Source organism: Ambystoma mexicanum, chromosome 5q, assembly GCF_040938575.1.
Source record: "Ambystoma mexicanum isolate Mex_15411 chromosome 5q, UKY_AmexF1_1, whole genome shotgun sequence".
In the NCBI taxonomy this organism is placed as follows: Eukaryota; Metazoa; Chordata; class Amphibia; order Caudata; family Ambystomatidae; genus Ambystoma; species Ambystoma mexicanum.
Window position 1 is genome coordinate 506,987,346 of NC_090933.1, and position 18,207 is coordinate 507,005,552.

At 43.8% G+C, this 18,207-nt stretch overlaps 1 protein-coding gene across 2 annotated transcripts in view; it reads right to left on the bottom strand.

Moving 5' to 3' along the window:
- Positions 1-5,399: 5,399 nt before the first annotated feature.
- Positions 5,400-18,207, bottom strand: part of KLHL14 (kelch like family member 14) — a 212,859-nt gene continuing 200,051 nt past the window's right edge. For both annotated transcript variants that reach the window (XM_069620984.1, XM_069620985.1), the window contains exons 6-9: positions 15,040-15,230; positions 13,233-13,391; positions 11,332-11,489; positions 5,400-9,239 (exon numbers count right to left, since the gene is read on the bottom strand). In XM_069620984.1, coding sequence (XP_069477085.1) covers positions 9,099-9,239; positions 11,332-11,489; positions 13,233-13,391; positions 15,040-15,230 — 649 coding nt within the window. In that variant the 3' untranslated portion in view covers positions 5,400-9,098. The remainder of the gene's footprint in view (positions 9,240-11,331; positions 11,490-13,232; positions 13,392-15,039; positions 15,231-18,207) is intronic.

Sequence of the window (18,207 nt, forward strand, 5' to 3'; positions counted from 1 at the left end):
ATATCAGCCTTGTCTCCGACAACTATAAAAAGAAATTAACCTGATGTAACTAATGATGGTGAGAACGAGTGACCTTACAGCCAACTGACACACACAAGTACAATAGACATGAAGCAGATATGCCTTCACCATGAAGAAACAGGAACACTAGGTCAAACGCGCATTTAGACATGAAGAAAATTGCTTACACCATATAGACATGAAGAATATAACATAAACAACATATAAGTTGAAATGCAACACAAATATACACATATAGCTTGCTAAATGTAGAAATGCAACAGCAATAAGTGCCCATCTTGTATAAAATGGATGGTGGAGCGGCATTACAGTGAATGAGAAGCCTTGAGGCTGCAGAGAGGTTTGACTTGCTGAATTAGCTGAAATACAGATCTATGCAGGCCAGACAGTGGCTGCACGGCCCACTTCTAAGGTTACTATGAAATAAAGGAGGACTGGATGGCCCCGAAGAGAACAGAAGACAATAACTGACAAGCGTAAGACATATTTCTTTTACATTAAAGAACATACAGCCTTTGAATGCCAGTTGCCAATTAATTAGAAGCTTAACACTGTACGAGGAACAGATTGACTAAGTCTCCAGTGGCAAGAAAGGGTAACATCGCTTGTATTAATATTAGCTAAAATCGAGGTAAAAGCTGAGTAAACTAATTCAAAACATGGTCTTCTCACACGTGACCTATAATTGGAAGACACTGTCTATTCATTAGGTCCAGATCTAGATATGCACCTGCCTCTACTCCCCACAAATTCCCAGAACAGAGACGCCCAACAGGGTCAACTACAAAGCTAGATGTCCTGACTCATGGCCTAGGAAATAAGGGATGGTGTCTTATTTAATTAGAAGAAGCAGTACCCGGGTGTCACTTCTCCTGCCCCTATTTTTGCTCATGTGCTGATGACCTGCCAAGTGCCGAAGGTTGGTAAGACAGATGTCAACCAATCAAAACTCTAAATGTGATGCCACCCTCTAACTGTTGCATTAGCCAATTAACTATTGCTGAGATGATGTTTTTGTTACCTTTATGACTTTAGGGATAGTCTAAGGTGAGGCCATCAAATAGTTATGTCCAACAAAAAGACTAACCCCTATGCATTGTATATTTAGAAAATTCCCCTAACTAATCCCCCAACCTCGTAGGTTTTTGCAACTTACGTTGTGGTATTACATCAGCTATCACGTGTTTTTCAATTATAAATCGTTGTTCTGTATTGAAACCTTTGAGAGCTCCTGAGATTTGTGTGCTTACTGCTGTCCCTGCTTTATGTGGATTGTTAGTAAAGCATGCTTTGTCATTTACTTTGACTGTTTCCATTATTTGAGTGCATGCTTTTCTGGCCTTTCTGTTCCTTTTCCGCTGGGGCTTCCAGGGTGGCCCTTTACACAGATATTGAGGAGCAAGATCATTGATAGCTTTTTACACTGGGAGAAGGAACTTGAATAAGGGGGAGGTTGTGCATGGACAAACAACTGGCATGGTGTCGGTAGGTGGAGGTGAGGGAGGATTTGGGTGGGTTCTAGAAAGTGCAGATGGCTTAGTTGAGGACTTTGGAAGGAGGAAGGAGTAGAAAGGAGAGCCTAGGAGGAGGCACAAGCAGTAGTCCAGTTTGCTGAGCAAAAGGGTGTGGATTCGTTTTTCGTAGAGTGGTGCGTAAGAAATGAATGAATTTTCTGAATGTTGAGAAGGTTAATATGAGCAGCATAGTTGTTGGTAGTGATGAATTGTTGCAGCTGGAGGTCACTATCGAAGAGGATCCAAAGGTTGTAAGCCTTGGCTGAGGGTACAGGAAGTTCAGATGGTAAGGAGATAGGTGTGGGATAAATACGGATGGCTTTGGAAGCCAGTATAAAGATGACTTCTGTTTTTGAAATGTTCAGCATGAGGTAGTGGAGAATCCTCCAGTGACTGGTTGCAGAGAGATAGTCAGTAATTCATTCCAAGACTACTGGGGTGATGGAGGGAAAGGAGAAAAAGATGAGTGTCATCAGCAAAGAGGTGAAAATGAAAGCCAAAGAATTGGATACACCCTGGTAAGGCTGAGGGATAGAAGTTGAAGAGCAGAGGTCCAAGCACTGATACTTGGGGTATTGATAGGGAGAGGGGTGAGGTCAGGGGTTTGCAAGTTCTATGAGATTTTAAAGGAGTAACCTCCCAGCTAGGTGGTAATCCAGACTACTGCAGATTTGTGAAACCTTCGGTCTTGGATACTGGAGAGCGATAATTGGTTGACAATGTTGAAAGTAGCAGAGAGGTCTCAAAGGATGAGTATAGTTTGGAGTGGGGAGCATTAGAGAGAAAGATGGAGACATTCATGAGAAAATTATTGGTGGAGTGTTTACTATGGAGACCAGATTGAAGTCAATCTCCAAACCATCATCCTCAAAGTATTTAGTGATCGGGTTAAACCCCTCCCTCTCGATTACTTTTGAATCATGAGGAAGGAGAAAAAACGGTGTCTAGTCAAAGGATCGAAAAAAAAGGGTCGACAGGACAAAGGATCGACACCAAATGGTCGACAGGACAAAAGATCGAATTTTTTTTAAAATTATATATATTTTTTTAGGTTTTCGTTTTGGAAAAAAAAGTGATTTTTAGCAAAAAAACTGCGGTTGGGGGGGACCCCCCAAAAAAAAAAATGTGAAAAAAAAAACTATTCGATCCTTTGTCCTGTCGACCCTTTGGTGTCGATCCTTTGACCTGTCGACCCTTTCACTGTCGATCCTTTGACTGGCAACCAGAAAAAAGAGCTGATGGTTTGCTGGCGAGTTTAGGTCACTAGAGTGTTTTTTCAAAAAGAGTAAGCCAGTTGCATAATTTGAAGGAGGCAGGGAAGAGTTAAGCAGAGAGTAGGAGGTTAAAGAGCACCAGAAGATGAGGTTACTAGATTGGGGTCAAGTATTTGACCATTTCAGGTGCAGAAAGTTGAAAATGAGTGCAAGAATGGTTGGAGCTGTAAAAGGTAGGTCGAATTTGGTAGGAGAGATAGGGGAGAAGTAATTGAGAGTAGAAAGGGTATTGGGAAAGGTGGTGCACAGAAGGATGATGTGGACAGAGAGGGAAGATGGATGAGAGTTTCCTGAATTTACGAGATTTTATGGATTTTAGAGGAGAATTAGTGAGCAAAGTGATTATCAGAAAGGAGGCAAGGGATAGTGGCTTCGGAGGTATGAGCAAAGGTTGGCGGATAGATTAAAGTTTGCAGGGTGACTAGAAAGGTATTTCAGTTTGTGAAGTAGGAGGATTTGGAAGAGACCAATACAGAGGAAAGGGCAGTCAGGAATTATTGTTGGTTAGGAGTAGGGTGGGTACCTGTGACCTAGCATCATAGGACATGGTGCATATTTGTTATGAGGGTCTGGATCTTAGTAGTAATACAAGAATGGGGATACGGGTGGGAAGATATGAATGTGCATGCATTAAAGTGTTGCTTAAAAGAAGTCAGAAGTGTATTATGAAAGTCAGAAAAAGCATGGTCCATGGAAGAGGCATGAATAGGGAAGAGGGACAGGTGCAAGGCCCCCACATTATCGAGGGAAGGAGCAAGAGAATGCTGTCGAAATGTCCTCTTGTTCATTGAATAGGGGAGAGAAAGAGTAGGGGATGGAGGGCCTGAGACTTTAAAGTGAACAATTGAGTGATCAGAGGTAGAGGGGCTAATGTAGAGGAAGGAGATGGAAAGTTAAGAAAGTTCCCACAAGAGTGGGCATGCTGGTCATGGGTGGAGGTAAGTTCAAGGCACATGGAAACAGCAGGATTGGGAAGGTTAAAGTCCTGCAGGATGACAACAGTGATGTCGGTGGGAAGTGACTTAAGGAAAAGGTTCAGGTCAGGGTAAGAAGGAATTAAGGGGACCTGGGGGCTATAACAGTGATAGGAGTAGGAGGGAGGAGCTGAATAGTGACATATTCAAAACAGGAGGAGGTGGAAGCGGGGTAAGCGGTGAGTGTCTTATTGATAAGGAATCTACTGCCCTCTCCAACAGGCCAGGTGAGTGCAAGAAGATAGAATAGACAGTGTGGAGGGCTGCTAGTATAGAAAAGTCATGAGGCGAGATTGAGGATTATGTGATAGCAAGAAGTGACAGTTGAAGGCCATAAGTCACAAAGTTGTGAGTGATGAAGGAAAACTTGTTGCAGAGGGATTGTGCATTGCAGAGGCCAAGGGCAAGAGTTATAGGAGGTAGGGGAGAGGAGCAATTGTTGTGTGGCAAGTGAGTGGGATAGATGAGAATTGAGATCCTGGGAGAATGGGAGTGTCAGTTTTGCGGGGTGCAGGGGAGGATGCGGGTGGCGAGCGCTGAAATAAGGTAGAAGTTGTGGTTGAAGGCTACAAGAGAATGCATACCTCTCAACTCACACGCTTTTGGCGGGTGTCACCTGCCACTTATGCAGCGCTCTTACCCACCAAGCTTCTCACATGCCCATAGGATTCAATGGGAATTTCACCCGCCAAATACAAAATCGTGTGTTTTCACCCGCCCAGGGCCAACAAAAGGTTGAGAGCTATGAGAATGGGAGAAGAGTGAGTACACGGAGGAAGGGAGCTAAATTTACTGAAGCCCACTGAAGGTGCATGATGGCGGGGAAGAGAAATGAAAAAGAAAATGAAGACAGTGGTGGAAGGGTACAGTCCAAGAGACAGAGGGTAGGTGGGTGAACAGAAAGGGAAGTGGGGGAAGGTTTGCCTGGGAAGGTGCATGTATTCTAGGGTGGACTAGAATGGGGGCATAGTCAACCAAAAGACAGCAGTCCCAAACCAGAGTTGTCCCTTGTCTCTTTGAGGTAACAGCAGCTTTGCAGTGAATTGAGAGTCATTGGATCAAAGGATCCCTATGTGTCGAAGAGGGGTCAGCAAAGGGGCAAGCACAGCAACCCCCTGGCATGAGCAGGGGCTCTGATCCTAGGCCCTTTACCGTCATAACAGGTCCTAACAGGGAGATGATCTTTGCTGCTTTTGGCCCAAAGGTGCAGACACGTTGGCTGGATGCCCCGGGAGACTCAATACAAAACCAATACTTTAATATTCAATGCCAACTATAGAGAACATATTGATAATAATGCAGTGTGCTGAGGGAACATTTCTAAAGGTCCATATTTCTTTTCAATGAATAATGGTGAACATTGCATACACATTTCCTTTAAAAGAAAATAGCCTCACAATGTCACATGGGCGAAGTTGTCGAAAGAAAGAGTAAATTGGAGAGACATTCACCAGTCCTTAAAACTCTAAAATACAATTCAAATTGTTGTTGGTAATATAATATTTGCCATCAATTTTCACACAACAGAAAAATTACTTTTATCAAGTATCTTAAACTAAAATTAGTTATAATGGTGTCGAGGTCTTTTATCAAGTAATCAATGAGATGGCACCAAGTTGAAGTATTACATAAAGTTTTATTTCAAGATTCTCCCCGACAAGCAAGCTTCATTTACACATCTGGATACTGTACATAATTTACATTCTTTGTGGCTTTTTCAGCCAAACCTCTCTTCTTCTTCCTGCTTTCCTAAAAGGTAGAAAGCATTGCCCAGAATTCTCACAATTATTCAAGTTCCTTTGCTAAAAAGAAGACCTGAAAAGACATCAGAGAAACGTTTTAAGTGAGAAATTAAATGATTGCCCGTGTGCTTTCGCTGCAACAGGTTGCACTTCATGTATATTGGTCGGACACAGATTTTAGGGGACTGCACATAATAGTGTGTCTGAAATCTGTCCCCTTACATAGATCAGTGAGACCCCCCATAGGTTACTGTGTGCAACATATTTAAGTGGCCTAGAAACCTTATGCTGTTCAAAAGGAATGTTTTCTTCACCCATTACCTGTTCATTAAAAAAACGGCCTAGGTTGCACTTTTGACTGTAGTACTCAGCATTTTAAATGTCTGAATGTAGGACATGTTTTAGCTTGATATCCTTTTTTGGGTGGAACACAACACCCCCATACGAGATATGTACATTAAAGCACTTGATGAGACTTTGTTAAAACCTTGCTCTAGTAATATGGGTTAATTTAGGATACAGAGGGACCAGCATTCGTGTCGAATCAACAGGCAGTGATTACAAGTACCGTCTCCGTCGGGCCATGAGAGATACAATACTTTACGTCCCCATGAGGCCTTGAACGTGTAATTAAGAACATGATTTCTTCACAACAAGGCTATGAGGAACACACCACGTATTCCTAGAATGCCCATCGCCTCGCTATCCATTCATGAGGATTGGGAGGCAAACATTTGCATCTCCAGGGCCAGGAGCATAACTTGTTTTGGGATGCTCACCTTAGGCGTGTTGTCTATCGGAAGTCACTGTGATGTGATATGGCTGTTTTAGCCTCAAAGGTCAATGCAAACCTCTGGCTAGGGACTTCGCAGAGACACTTTCATAAATTCCATTACATTTATTAGTATCCGAGAGAACCACTGATAAGCTTAGCATGGACACTACACAAACTATTAGTTCTCCATGTATGCTAGCCCTCAGTTAGAAAATGCTCATTCTATGTAGGCGTCTAAATAGGACAGATGCGCTATTTGGAACATGCCCTCAAGATATGTTAAAATATATCCCTGAACGGCTGCACTTCCAAGGAATGTGGGATACACTATCACCTGCTCCACTCAGTACTGTAAATCAGTGAGGGGTTTCTCATTGTGGAGCCATTTAAACCAACATGTGTTGATGATGCATATGCGGAGTATTTCCTGTAAAAGACCACGCAATCTACCTTCTCTATTGATCTTTGAAGGTAGAACATCAGAGTTGAGAGTGGTAATATCAAAGCTAGACTGAAATGCCACTCTCCAGATGTTTTTTTTAACTATGAACTTCCATAATCCCTCTCCATTGAGTATGCTGGCTGGAGCTGATGGGAGTTGTAGTTCAAAACACCTTGAGAGCCAAAGGTTGCAGACCCCTGCACTAAATTGTTGCAATTTGGTTCATGTACTTCCGATTCCACACCATTAGGCTATTGAGCTCACCTAAAATTGTAATCCAACCTTGCTATCTGATGACATGATTAAGAGCCAGTTATAATGTCCAGCTTATAATGTTGATAATTCAAGTCATTTATACCCATGACTGCGTCTCCAAGGAATGAAAAGTCTGGAGAGGCAGATGACATATTTGGTTTGTTGGCCAAATGCTGTACCTTGTTCATACAAGGCATTTATGAAGGAGCCTTGATATGTTCCCTTGTCCAAAAGCCGAGGGCAGTGATGTATTGACCGGTTGGTTACTGATGTTACGAAGTGAAGTTGATATAGCGGATATGAGCAAAGAAACCTTGGCATCATTGATTAGTAAGATCAGGGGGAGCAGTGTCCAGTAAGACATTTTAATTGGGAGGTCTTTGTGCTCTTAGGGTGAATGTCCCGGAGTGCTAGAACAGAAACAAACATTTGAAGCTATGTTAAAAAAGATGATTGTTTGATGTTTACCTTACAAATATAGCACAATGAAGGCAACACCGATGATTTGGCAGACACACGGCAAAGCAATTACAATAAATGACATGTGCCATTAGAATGGAGCCTATCCTTCCATCTTGGTATGAAGCATTTACAGAGTCAGCTGCATGAAAGCTCATTCATGACATCTTTTTTCATGATAGAAATGTTATCAAAAGAGCAAATTGTGATGGACATAATAAATCAATTTTTTACTGCAATCAAATGGCAGGCCATTCCTACTTGTAAAGAATATGAGGATACAGTAAAATAACACTGCGGCTAGATGAGAAATAAAACCACTTTGGGAAAGTAAACTATCAATATCCCAAAATTAGTCATAATTTATCCCATGGAATCTTTGATTTTTCATGTTACAGTAGTTTCCACAAATATAATTGTTTCCCATGAGTAAACATTGAAACTGCATCCATGTGGCTTTTTGTTATTGGGACTGTGATTTTTAGTTAACCAGTTCAGATTTTACTTATCGGGATATACTAGGCAGACATTATTACTCACAAGCAATAAGTGGAAGGTAAACAGGACAACACATTCTTCTTTTTGATTGGTGTTAAATGGTTCCTCCCAAAAAGGGATGCAGTCCACCAGTGGGACTGGGTTGGTTAGAATCACAATTCAATTGCAATACCCCTTCACTGGAATGGAGTTACAGATGCCATGCATTGCCAACACAAAATATTAGTGAATTGAATGTTTAAAGTTTTTTTGATGACAACATTGTTATATTGAGAAAAATAACACATTTACATTTTTTTACATTACATTTAAAAAGTCTAATCTGCACAAAACAGATTTAAAAGGGTGCAAACAGTTGAAGCAAGTCTGTGAATAATGTGTCCATGTAAGGCCCACATATGGAGACAGTGTGGGGATATGCGGAGTCCTTTACGGAGCTAAGAAAACTCATTCCGATGGTCTTTGTATAATATACGGCTATCATTCGGCTGTTCATAGATCAGCTTCCAAGAGGAATGGATTTTTTGTACGATGGAGAATCAGAAGGTCACATTGTCGGGACTGTCGTGCTGGTTGGAAATTAGTTTTGAGTCTGATGTTTAAAGGTTGAAGTAGTTCCCTCGACAAGCACCCGGCAAAAGTTATTTTTTCATTCCGGTATAAGAATTAGGACACTGGCAAGTTGACGCGTGTGCAGCCTGGCATCAGAAAGGTTCAGAGCAAGAGCTACAGTGAGCGACACACGGGTACTGCCATCAACAAAGATCGTAAGCCGAGGCAGAATGGCAACATGGGTCACAGATTTGATCAATTCAGATTTGATAACTCAGTTTCAACTTTTCAAGCTAAATCTGATTAATGGAGAAATATCAAGGACGGAAGGAGTTCAGACCGCCTTAAATGTCAAAGTCTGTCATCATATGACACTTTTAATGTTATTTTTGACTGTGTTGGAGTAGATGTACAGCATGAGTCCGGTGAAAGCATTCCTCCACACACAGCTTGCTTTGAAAGCATTACATTGGCATAAGGAGTAAGATACATCTGACTTGTTTTTCACACAGTCCTTTTAGGTCAGCATATTAGTGTCACGTGTCACCACTTTGTGGACAAAAACAAAGTTCATTTCAATAGTTCCCAGGCATTATTTGTTGTATGGTACACAGGCTGGCAGTATGACAGTTGAACACGCGGGCCCTGCAAGCGGTTCAGCCACGTCCCCTTCTAGTTCTGTCCAGGATCCTTTCTCTGGGCTGTAACAAATTGTGGACGACTTGTAGGCTCCCTAAAAACACAAGACAATACTGTTACATACCTTGAAGGAAAATTCATGCATGCACTACAACAAAGCTTCACAAATGAAGGAGATATGCATGTCTTCGACAACATGGTACTTTAATGTGCGGTTGTCTCTGGTGATGAGAAAGGTTGAGTGGGTACCGGGGTCTTCAGAAGGTAAACATGTTTTAAGAGGTCTCTGAAAACACTGGCTGCATAAAAATGTCCACAATAATGTCGCTACTAATAATATTCGCATTGCCATAATATCCCCAGACACAAATATCTCCAATCAAACGTGTTGCTAATCCTAGTCAAAAAGCAGGTCAAGTACAGCATATGGTAGGATTTGCTTAACTCCAGTGCTAGAATCTCTCTGTGTAAACCCTAGACAAAGGTCCTTCCCAAATTGTGGCTTTAGAATATGATTGTCATGGGATACTACAGTAATGCCATGTTGATATTGCTGGGGATAACATTATTTGGGATATATCTGTATTATTTGGGGTGCTTTTCTGGGATATATTGTTTTAACATACTTTGGGGGCGGGTGGCAAAAGGCTATTATGCAGAGTCCTTTCTTATTGACAACCTGTTGCTGGTTCTTACAGTGAACATTTTAGGGAAATGGCTAATTTTAAATGGCAAGACAACCAAATGACTTATACTGTGCTTAAAATATCAGAGTGAAGTGTCTTAAATTCAGGAAGGTGTGTGGTGGAGGGCTGCATGTGAAAACACCCCATACTCAGATATTCACACCGATAGAAGGCCGACAGTCATATCCCAGGCTGTCAAACCTTTAAAACAATAATACCCTGGGGAAAACTATTCACAATCCAGCAAGGTATCAATCCCATTCAAAATGTACTTGCTGTCTAAAAATCCATGGAAAAAGGCATTCTGTGCATGTCACGGGAACCTTGTGAGACAGCTCCGAGCCAGTGTTCCTCAGCGGGGTTTACCGCACCATGCAGGATGTCCTCAAACCTTTCTGTGGGATGGATCATCACCCTGACGGTTGCAGAGAACCTTGATCCCTGCAGACTGCAATGCCATTTCTTTCCTCGGCTATAAATCAGGCATTGTCCATGATGATCAAGTCTAATAACGGCTGCCTTCTTTTCTGCTGTGTTTTCATGTGCACGCAATGGAGAGCCATTCCGCTTCACCACTTCAAGCAGTAACATGTGCACGATCCTAGGGTCATCCAACATTCACATTCCTGCCACCCCTTCAGGCAGTGAATCAGGAGGCTACTGAGGAGAGGTCCCTGGCTACGAATCTACAGCCCAAAGCACTAAGGGGCCGGGCCAGGCTTTTTTGCTTTTCTAGCTTCAGTCCTAGAATATGTTGGCACTATTTTCTTAATCTGATTTCCGGGTATTTTTCTTTCAGTTTCATTTTAAGGGGGGCTCAAGATGAATGAAAAATAATCAAGCCGAGATATGGTGCTGGCCTAATTTCTACCCTCGGTGCCATTTTGGATGGATTTCCTAGACAGAGCAATGGCATTGAGCATGTAACCGCTCCATTCTGGAAACCCACCAATACTTCCACCCAGATCTAATTATGATGTGAGTAGAAGCTTGCATCTTCATGCATGGAGGCCCGCTTTATACAACCAGAGAAAGGAGGCATGATCTGTGTGGATTGCGCATAGTAGCTTCTTTTTCATGCTGACAAAGGGCCTGGGAACCGGGAACCACCTAGAGGCTCGAGCCTTATTACCAACCTGACTGAAAAAGTCTCACCACCTCCACCGGAAAAGCACCAACGTCTCCCAGAGAGGGCCACTGACACGTGTGTGTATGCTGGCCTGTCTGGGGATGTACCATGCGCCAGTCAGTGCCACTTAGGATTGTGTGGGAAGAGGCCAAACACCGGAATGAAAAGGTTCCTATCACTGAGAAGCAGACGTGAAAAATACACACCAGCAAACGTCTTTGTAATTGCATGGCACACTAGAAAGCAATAAGTCTCACCTGAAAATGCATGTATGTTCATTACATCACATAATTACAAAACAATTCTAGTAGCTTCGATAATGTATGCGCTCAACTTGAAGCAACTAACTAAAGAAACGTGTTATCACGCACCATGCTCCAGCTGTACCCTCCAACGATGTAAATGCTGTCATCCAGAACTGCACACCCGGGCCCGCTGCGACCTTCCAAAATGGGGGTCTGCAGGATATTCCACTGGTCGCCTTTGGGATCATAGCACTCCACCAGCATGACATCCAGGTGGGAGAAACCTAAAGGACGAAGGGTGGAAAGCAATGGTCAAGCTTCTTATGTAAGGGATGAAGTAACGCATTGCTGCTCCTCTTACTCTGTGCACTTGTATTGATCCACCCAAATCTGCTGCTCCGCAGTGAGACTTAGTTTCTAGGATGCATACTACTGGCCTCAAAACATCACATTTTGCCATCGCTAGTTTCAGTGTGTGCAGTGCTTTTCATTATTTATTTTCTGTTCACCATCTCTGACAGATGTAGGTCGTTTGCCCTCTTTCTATATCACAGCATGGGCTTGTGTTGTATATGAGCCTTGCCAAACGGGCCATTGCTCAGATCTAAACCACGCTCCCATATTTTGGCCAATTCTAATGGCATATGCAATTCTTGGAATACATTTTAACCTTGAGGTATCTGGAACGCACATCACAGAGTTTGCATTTGTTAGAACTATGTACTGCTCCTGAGATCTGTGTTATTTATGTATAACGTCTGCATGTGCATCTACATGTGTTTTATTCTTTTATGGCATTGTGCAACAATAAAGTGATTTGATTGCATACATTTAAAGCACCTTCAATCTATTGCCCACCCCCTGGACTTTGAGAAATAATAGTCGGTATTATTCGTATATAGAGGCTTACCCTTGGATCCCATCCCCAGGGATGGGCAATGTTGACATTGTGGCCCTGATTCACAGAGCGCCTTCCAATGGGGTTTTGTCATTATAAAAAGCTTCTGTGAATTAGGCCCTGTGTGTTAATCACTGATGCCACTTGCATTAGAATGGCATCTTGTCTTGACTTCGGTCTATCCCCCTTATGGGCCACAGGCTTCTCCTTGCTCAGCATTTAATGGAAAAGTAACATTAGGCATTGCTCCCACATGCCTGCCTATGTGCGGCATCAAGCTTCCATCGTGGCTCCGCGGTGTGATTTCAGATACTGGCTTGGGATCCAGGGACACATGGCTCTCTTCTCACGTGGGAATGCATTACTCCAGGGTTGCTGGAGAGCGCTTACTATGGTTTTAATCAGATATCTTACTGCGTGCTGTGTTGGCGCTAAAGTGTTACAGCGCAGCCGCGCATTATTACGATTACTAAAATAGAGTAATGGACATTGTTACTATGACAAAGAACATATGCTTACATTGTTAATGTAAGCATTATGCTGCCCCAGCTGGTTGGACTTCGTAGAAGACATTACTGAAAATAACTGGCAGCCATTTACTTGTTTTCTTCACTGGGTGGAACTGTTCGATTCTATGAGTGGGCAATGGTAGTACCGGTTCTTGAAAAGTGAGGACAAGTAGCTTGCGGAACAATGTTGTTCCATTCACAGCCCTATCATCACTATAAATAGACACACATAGAACTTTCTACACCACTACACCCTGGGCAGATGCATCGGTGGGTTCGGCATTTTATGAAGTTGCTCAGAATGCATGCTTCACCTACCAGTCTAAGCTCAAGCTTGGAGCAAGCAGAGAGCTGCTTGAAACCTCCCTTAGTTTGGCATGGGCCTATTTTCTTGAGCACTGGGTCGCTGGCACCCGATAACGCCTGCCATAATTATTGCTGAATTCATTAAGATATCAGAAGTCTTCAATTGTACCTTTCCTGCTAGTGGAACCATCTGGTGAGCTGATCACGCCCCACCACAAATCCAACCATTTAGGGAAAAATTCCCTGGTTTCAGACTCATTCATGCAGCTTTTAGTTAGTTTTGAAACCACTGGCAGTGCCCCTGAAGATCCTACCTTTCAGATGGTTTCCTCCAATCCCATAAAGCCGATCGTTCATGACTGCCAGGGCGTGGATGGCCCGCTTGGTGTTCATGTCTTGCTTTCTTGACCAGACATCCATGACTGGGTCATAGCAGTACAGCCACGACACGTACTCTCCGTTATGAACTCCACCTGCCAATTACAATGTTTAAATTAAATGGGCAAATGTAATTTCTAATGTAGGAAAGGGTCAAGAGACTGCACTTTACACATACAACAAAAAGGCTGCTGGCAAAGAAACGTAACATAATACCCGTTGGGGTAGGTCAATAGCAACAGTTAGAATCCTTTGATCAATAGTCTGCTTAGGCCAGCCAATCAGAAACGAGGATTCTGTGTGGATTCCGGCTACTGTTACCCGGTATTCACTGCAGAATATGCCCCTTCCTGGCACAGGCTCCCACCCCTCACCGCCAATATCTGGTAGTTTTCCCCCACTGCCTGATGCACTGACCGTGTAGGCCACCATGCTGCTCCTCCCTACTGTATGCAACCGTCAGCTAACTTCTCCCTATTCCTGTTCCAGCATCCTGCCCCCCTCAAATGAGTGCTAAAATCCTTATCAGCCAGGGTGCATTTCTCGGGCATTAGGTGCCCAAAGCCCGTGCTTCACTCAGGAGGTGAAGTCGAGCTTTCCGAGCATCTAGAGCCTGTGAATTCTACCCTCCCCACAGGGAGTAAGGCTTAAGGAAGCCAGACCGCTGGCACGCAGATGCCTGGCAGATGACAGAGCCAGAGACATGCATCTGCTTAACCCAACCATCTATTAACGACTACCCCACTCTCATGTGGTACCCATGTTAAAATGACATCCTTCTCACCTGCTGGTGTCATTGAGGACTTCCAGCATTTTTACATTGGACAGGGATCTTCTGCGATGAGCTCCAGCTTCTCAAGCCCAGTCTTCTTTATTCCTAAATTGCTACTCCACCTGGGCCTCCAGAGCCTCGCCATCATGCACAAGAACTACCAAGGTCCCACAGGAGCCTTGATCGCAGGCCCCAGCCTGGAACTGACGCAAAGAGTTTTGACATATCCCAACAGGAATAATCAAAGTTCTTTGAGTGAACGGGACCACCGGTATCCCCCCGGGCAGGAGAAAACAACCAGAACTCTGCTGATCTGGCCGAGGCACTCATTTTGGGTTGCTGATTGGAATAGTGCCCCCCCCTAGGAACCTGGCCAGAGGGCTACAAGAACTAGTCCCGGCAGAAGCCAAAAACCCTAAACTGCGCATGTGGCGTATACCTTCCATTGATGCCAGATCACCATCAGGAGCACCACCCTCTGGACCAATCAACCAGCATTGGGTATAGACCTGCCTTCTGATGCTGCAGTGTATTAAAGGTCACGTGGACAGTGGTCCCGTGCACCTCCAAAAACACTGCAATTTCCCATAACTAAACCCTAGACACCCAGAGCTAGCAAATACTTCCATTTCAAGGTTTGGGAATTTCTTTGAAGCTACTTACCTTTTGCCGTACATAACTAACTTCCTGCTTCCGAGACATACACTATAGCAAATATGTCTGTGTTGTGTACATTTCTTTATTCCAAGTATTAGCCTGTCACCCTGTATTCTTGTCCGCCCCACTTTCCTCCTAAGTCCTTGGCATTGACTGTTCGTCCATTGCTACCAGCAAGTGAACCAGGGGATGCCTGAGGAACCCCTTCCCTGCCTAGATCAGTGGTCCACTTGGACCCTACATTAAGGACGCGGGAATCAGGGGGAAACCATTTGGGAGACTACATGGTGGAAAGAACTAGAGAAAAGACTCACCTGAAATGTATATCTTCCCATGGTGCACAGCTCCCGCATGAGCGGCCAAAGGCTGTGGTAAAGAGGATACGTAGCGCCATTCATTTGTGTCGAGGTTGTAGCATTCTACGCTGGACAAATAGCCAGTTTCGTTGCGTCCCCCCACCACGTACAAATGCTTATCCAGCCGGCATGCGTAGAAACTGGCGCGCCTAGTGTGAAAACAAACACAGAAAAGAACAAAAAAACTTAGAACTCTGCAGGTCTTTTGAAACGGTACACTTATTGAAGTGACAAGGCATTAATAATGGCACATTTTGCTAGCGCTTTGTGGGGGTTTCAGGGTTAGCATGCTGTTATTTGGAACTCAAATCCATGGTTCTCAATGTATCGATATCAGAAGTAGGAAGGTCTTGCCAGCATTTGAACCTGTGACTGCAGGTTGCACAAAGATCTCTAAAGGGGAAGCTCAACTCCCTGAGCTACCTCCCCATCTAAAAAGTCCAACCTGGGGAAGATGCCTGCTTCTGCATGTTCCTAAAAGCAACGTCTTTATTGCTTCTTTCCTGCTTCATACGTCGTAGCCCCTAACTCACTTTTTCTTGACCAGGGAGCCATTACTGTGTTAGTTCCCGTTACTTCACTTGGCTCTTATTTCCCTAATCATGTGTTTTATAGAATACAGCTCCATCATGAGAGATGCCGGTGTCCTTTACAGACATCTGCCGTGAAACCTTCCAACCAAAGATTAATATGAAAAAACTATGGAGAGTAGAAGAATGATCGCTCCTTTCTCCCAGGGGCGTCTTGTTTTAACTGCAAGACAAGTTAGCAATCCTGTCGTGTCTTGGGAGGATAGCAAAGGGGCAACTTGCTCGCCTTGGAAGCAAGACGACAGTCAATAACTGGAGGTTCAATCCCCGAGTCCGCGGGTATTTAGCGCTTTATAAATAACATATCATATCATCTGTATCCCACCAAAGCACATCCGCTTTCTTTAATGTCCCTGAAGTTTCCTCAGACATCTGCCTCATGTTCTCATGTATCTGGCAGTTCTACATATGCACATTTTTAGGTGAGCCGCAGTGGCTTCTTCTGTAGCCATTTTCATCCCAACCAAAACGGTTCGAGGTCAAAGTATCGAATGCATAGGATCGAATGACCAAAGGGTGGAATCAAAAGGACCGAAAACCAAAGGGGGACATTTTTTAAAATTTTTTTTTTGGGTAGGGTGACCAGATTTTCAAAACAAAAAACCGGGACGGCCAACAACATAAAAGAGGGACTACCCCATCGCAGCCGACCAATTACCGCCCCTCCCCCCAACACACCGCCACAACCACCCCCCAACCATATTTCCAGCAATTCTCCTTTCTATAAACTGTGTATGATCTCATTTGTGCAGTTTTGTCTGTGAATCGTGGCATGTTAATTCAAAAAGAGCGTTAGCTCGAATTGATATTACATGGCTTGTTGTACAATAATTTCCACGCCAGTCTCTGTGGAACAGTCAGTAAGTGTTCTGACTTGTACCTGCGAGGTTGGGGGTTCGACCCAAACCTCCAAATTCAAAATTGTGAAAGTGTTGTGAAAAATAATTATGGTTTTAATTACCGTAGCCCCCCCAAACATGCAAACCCCGGACAGGGTTTCAAAAATGAAAAAACTCCCGGGACCCCGGGACGGAGGGTGATTTCCTCAGACTGTCCCGGGAAAACCCAGACGTCTGGTCACCCTAGGGGGGGTCCCCCCAAACCCCATTTTTTGTGGTTAAAAAACACTTTTATTTTTCCAAAACGGAAACCCCAAAAAATACATACTTTAAAAAAAATTCGACCCTTTTTGTTTTAGGTCAAATTGACTCGACCCTTTGGCATTCGATCCTTTTTTATTCGGTACTTTAACTGGACACCAACCAAAACACATTGCTTAACTCATGCTTAACTCACTGAGGTAGACCAGTGGGTTAAGCTGTCACGCCAGGTTTCTCGGGATGTAACACACAAGTCCCACTCCTGATGGTCACAACACTGCATCATTCCGAGATGCGGGTGGGCAGTCCGTGCGTGATAGTTTTTCTTCCTTATACTATGTAAAAAAGATAGGACATGACAAGCAAATCCAGTGATCATATAACATGGGTAGTGCTGATTGCATAGCCACGCCATATGTCCACAAGTGTTGTGCGCCCTTGGAGAGTTCCTTAGGACAGAAATATTGAGGGGACTCTGAGCTTTAGTCATAAGATTAAAGCAAGTCCTTGTTTCTCTAGTCCTAGGACTTGGCTGTTGCTCCAGTTCCCAGTGTCGCCTCAATTCCTTTGTCATGAGGACTTGTCCATGTTACACGATCACTGGATTTGATTGTCATGTGATCTCTTTTCAAATATCAACACAGTATAGAAAACAAAAACTAACATCTGCAGACTTTCCACCCTCGAAAAACAATGTACTATACAATGTACTATACCCCAACAGAGGATGGGGAGGTGGGTGCAGGACCGGATCTGCAGAGTAGATCCCAAAGACACAGATATTACATTCCACAAAAGCAGAAGTCATCCAACATAGAGTGCATATAAAACAAAATGTCATGTCTTTGATATTTGGAATTTCAGCTTGATTTCAAATGTAGTTGGAAATGTCCTATCACTAGCGGATGGTCATATGTTCCCACAATTACCTTTGTTTTCACACCCAGGGAAGGGCACACAGCCAATGAGCTGGATGTGAAGATGGAGGAATCTGGCAGGGACGGCCTGTGTTCTCCATGCCACCTACACTCCTTCACCGGGTGCTGCCCTTTCTTGCTTCCACTGCCCCTATCACCCTCTTGTCCCCTTTTCTGCCCCTGGCCCCCACGACATCCCAACTCCCAGCCCCACTAGTTTAGCTGCTGGCTTAGGACTTCCTTCTCCAGCTGCAGTGATGGTAGTAATAGAAAAGGGACTTATCGTTTCTGTTTGGTATGAAAGTGGCCACTTATTCCCTTTGCTATTTGCTACGGAGGTAGCCATCTTCTTTGATGGGAGATTAGACACGTGCAATGTGCACAGATCCCATCACCCCTCTCCAAAAATATGTGAATGCTATCCATGCCCAAGAGGTAGCTCTGGAGGGCAATTAGTCATCAACCGCTTGTCTGGGGACATACAGGGCCTGTAATGGCCATGAGCCCACGCTGAGTCCC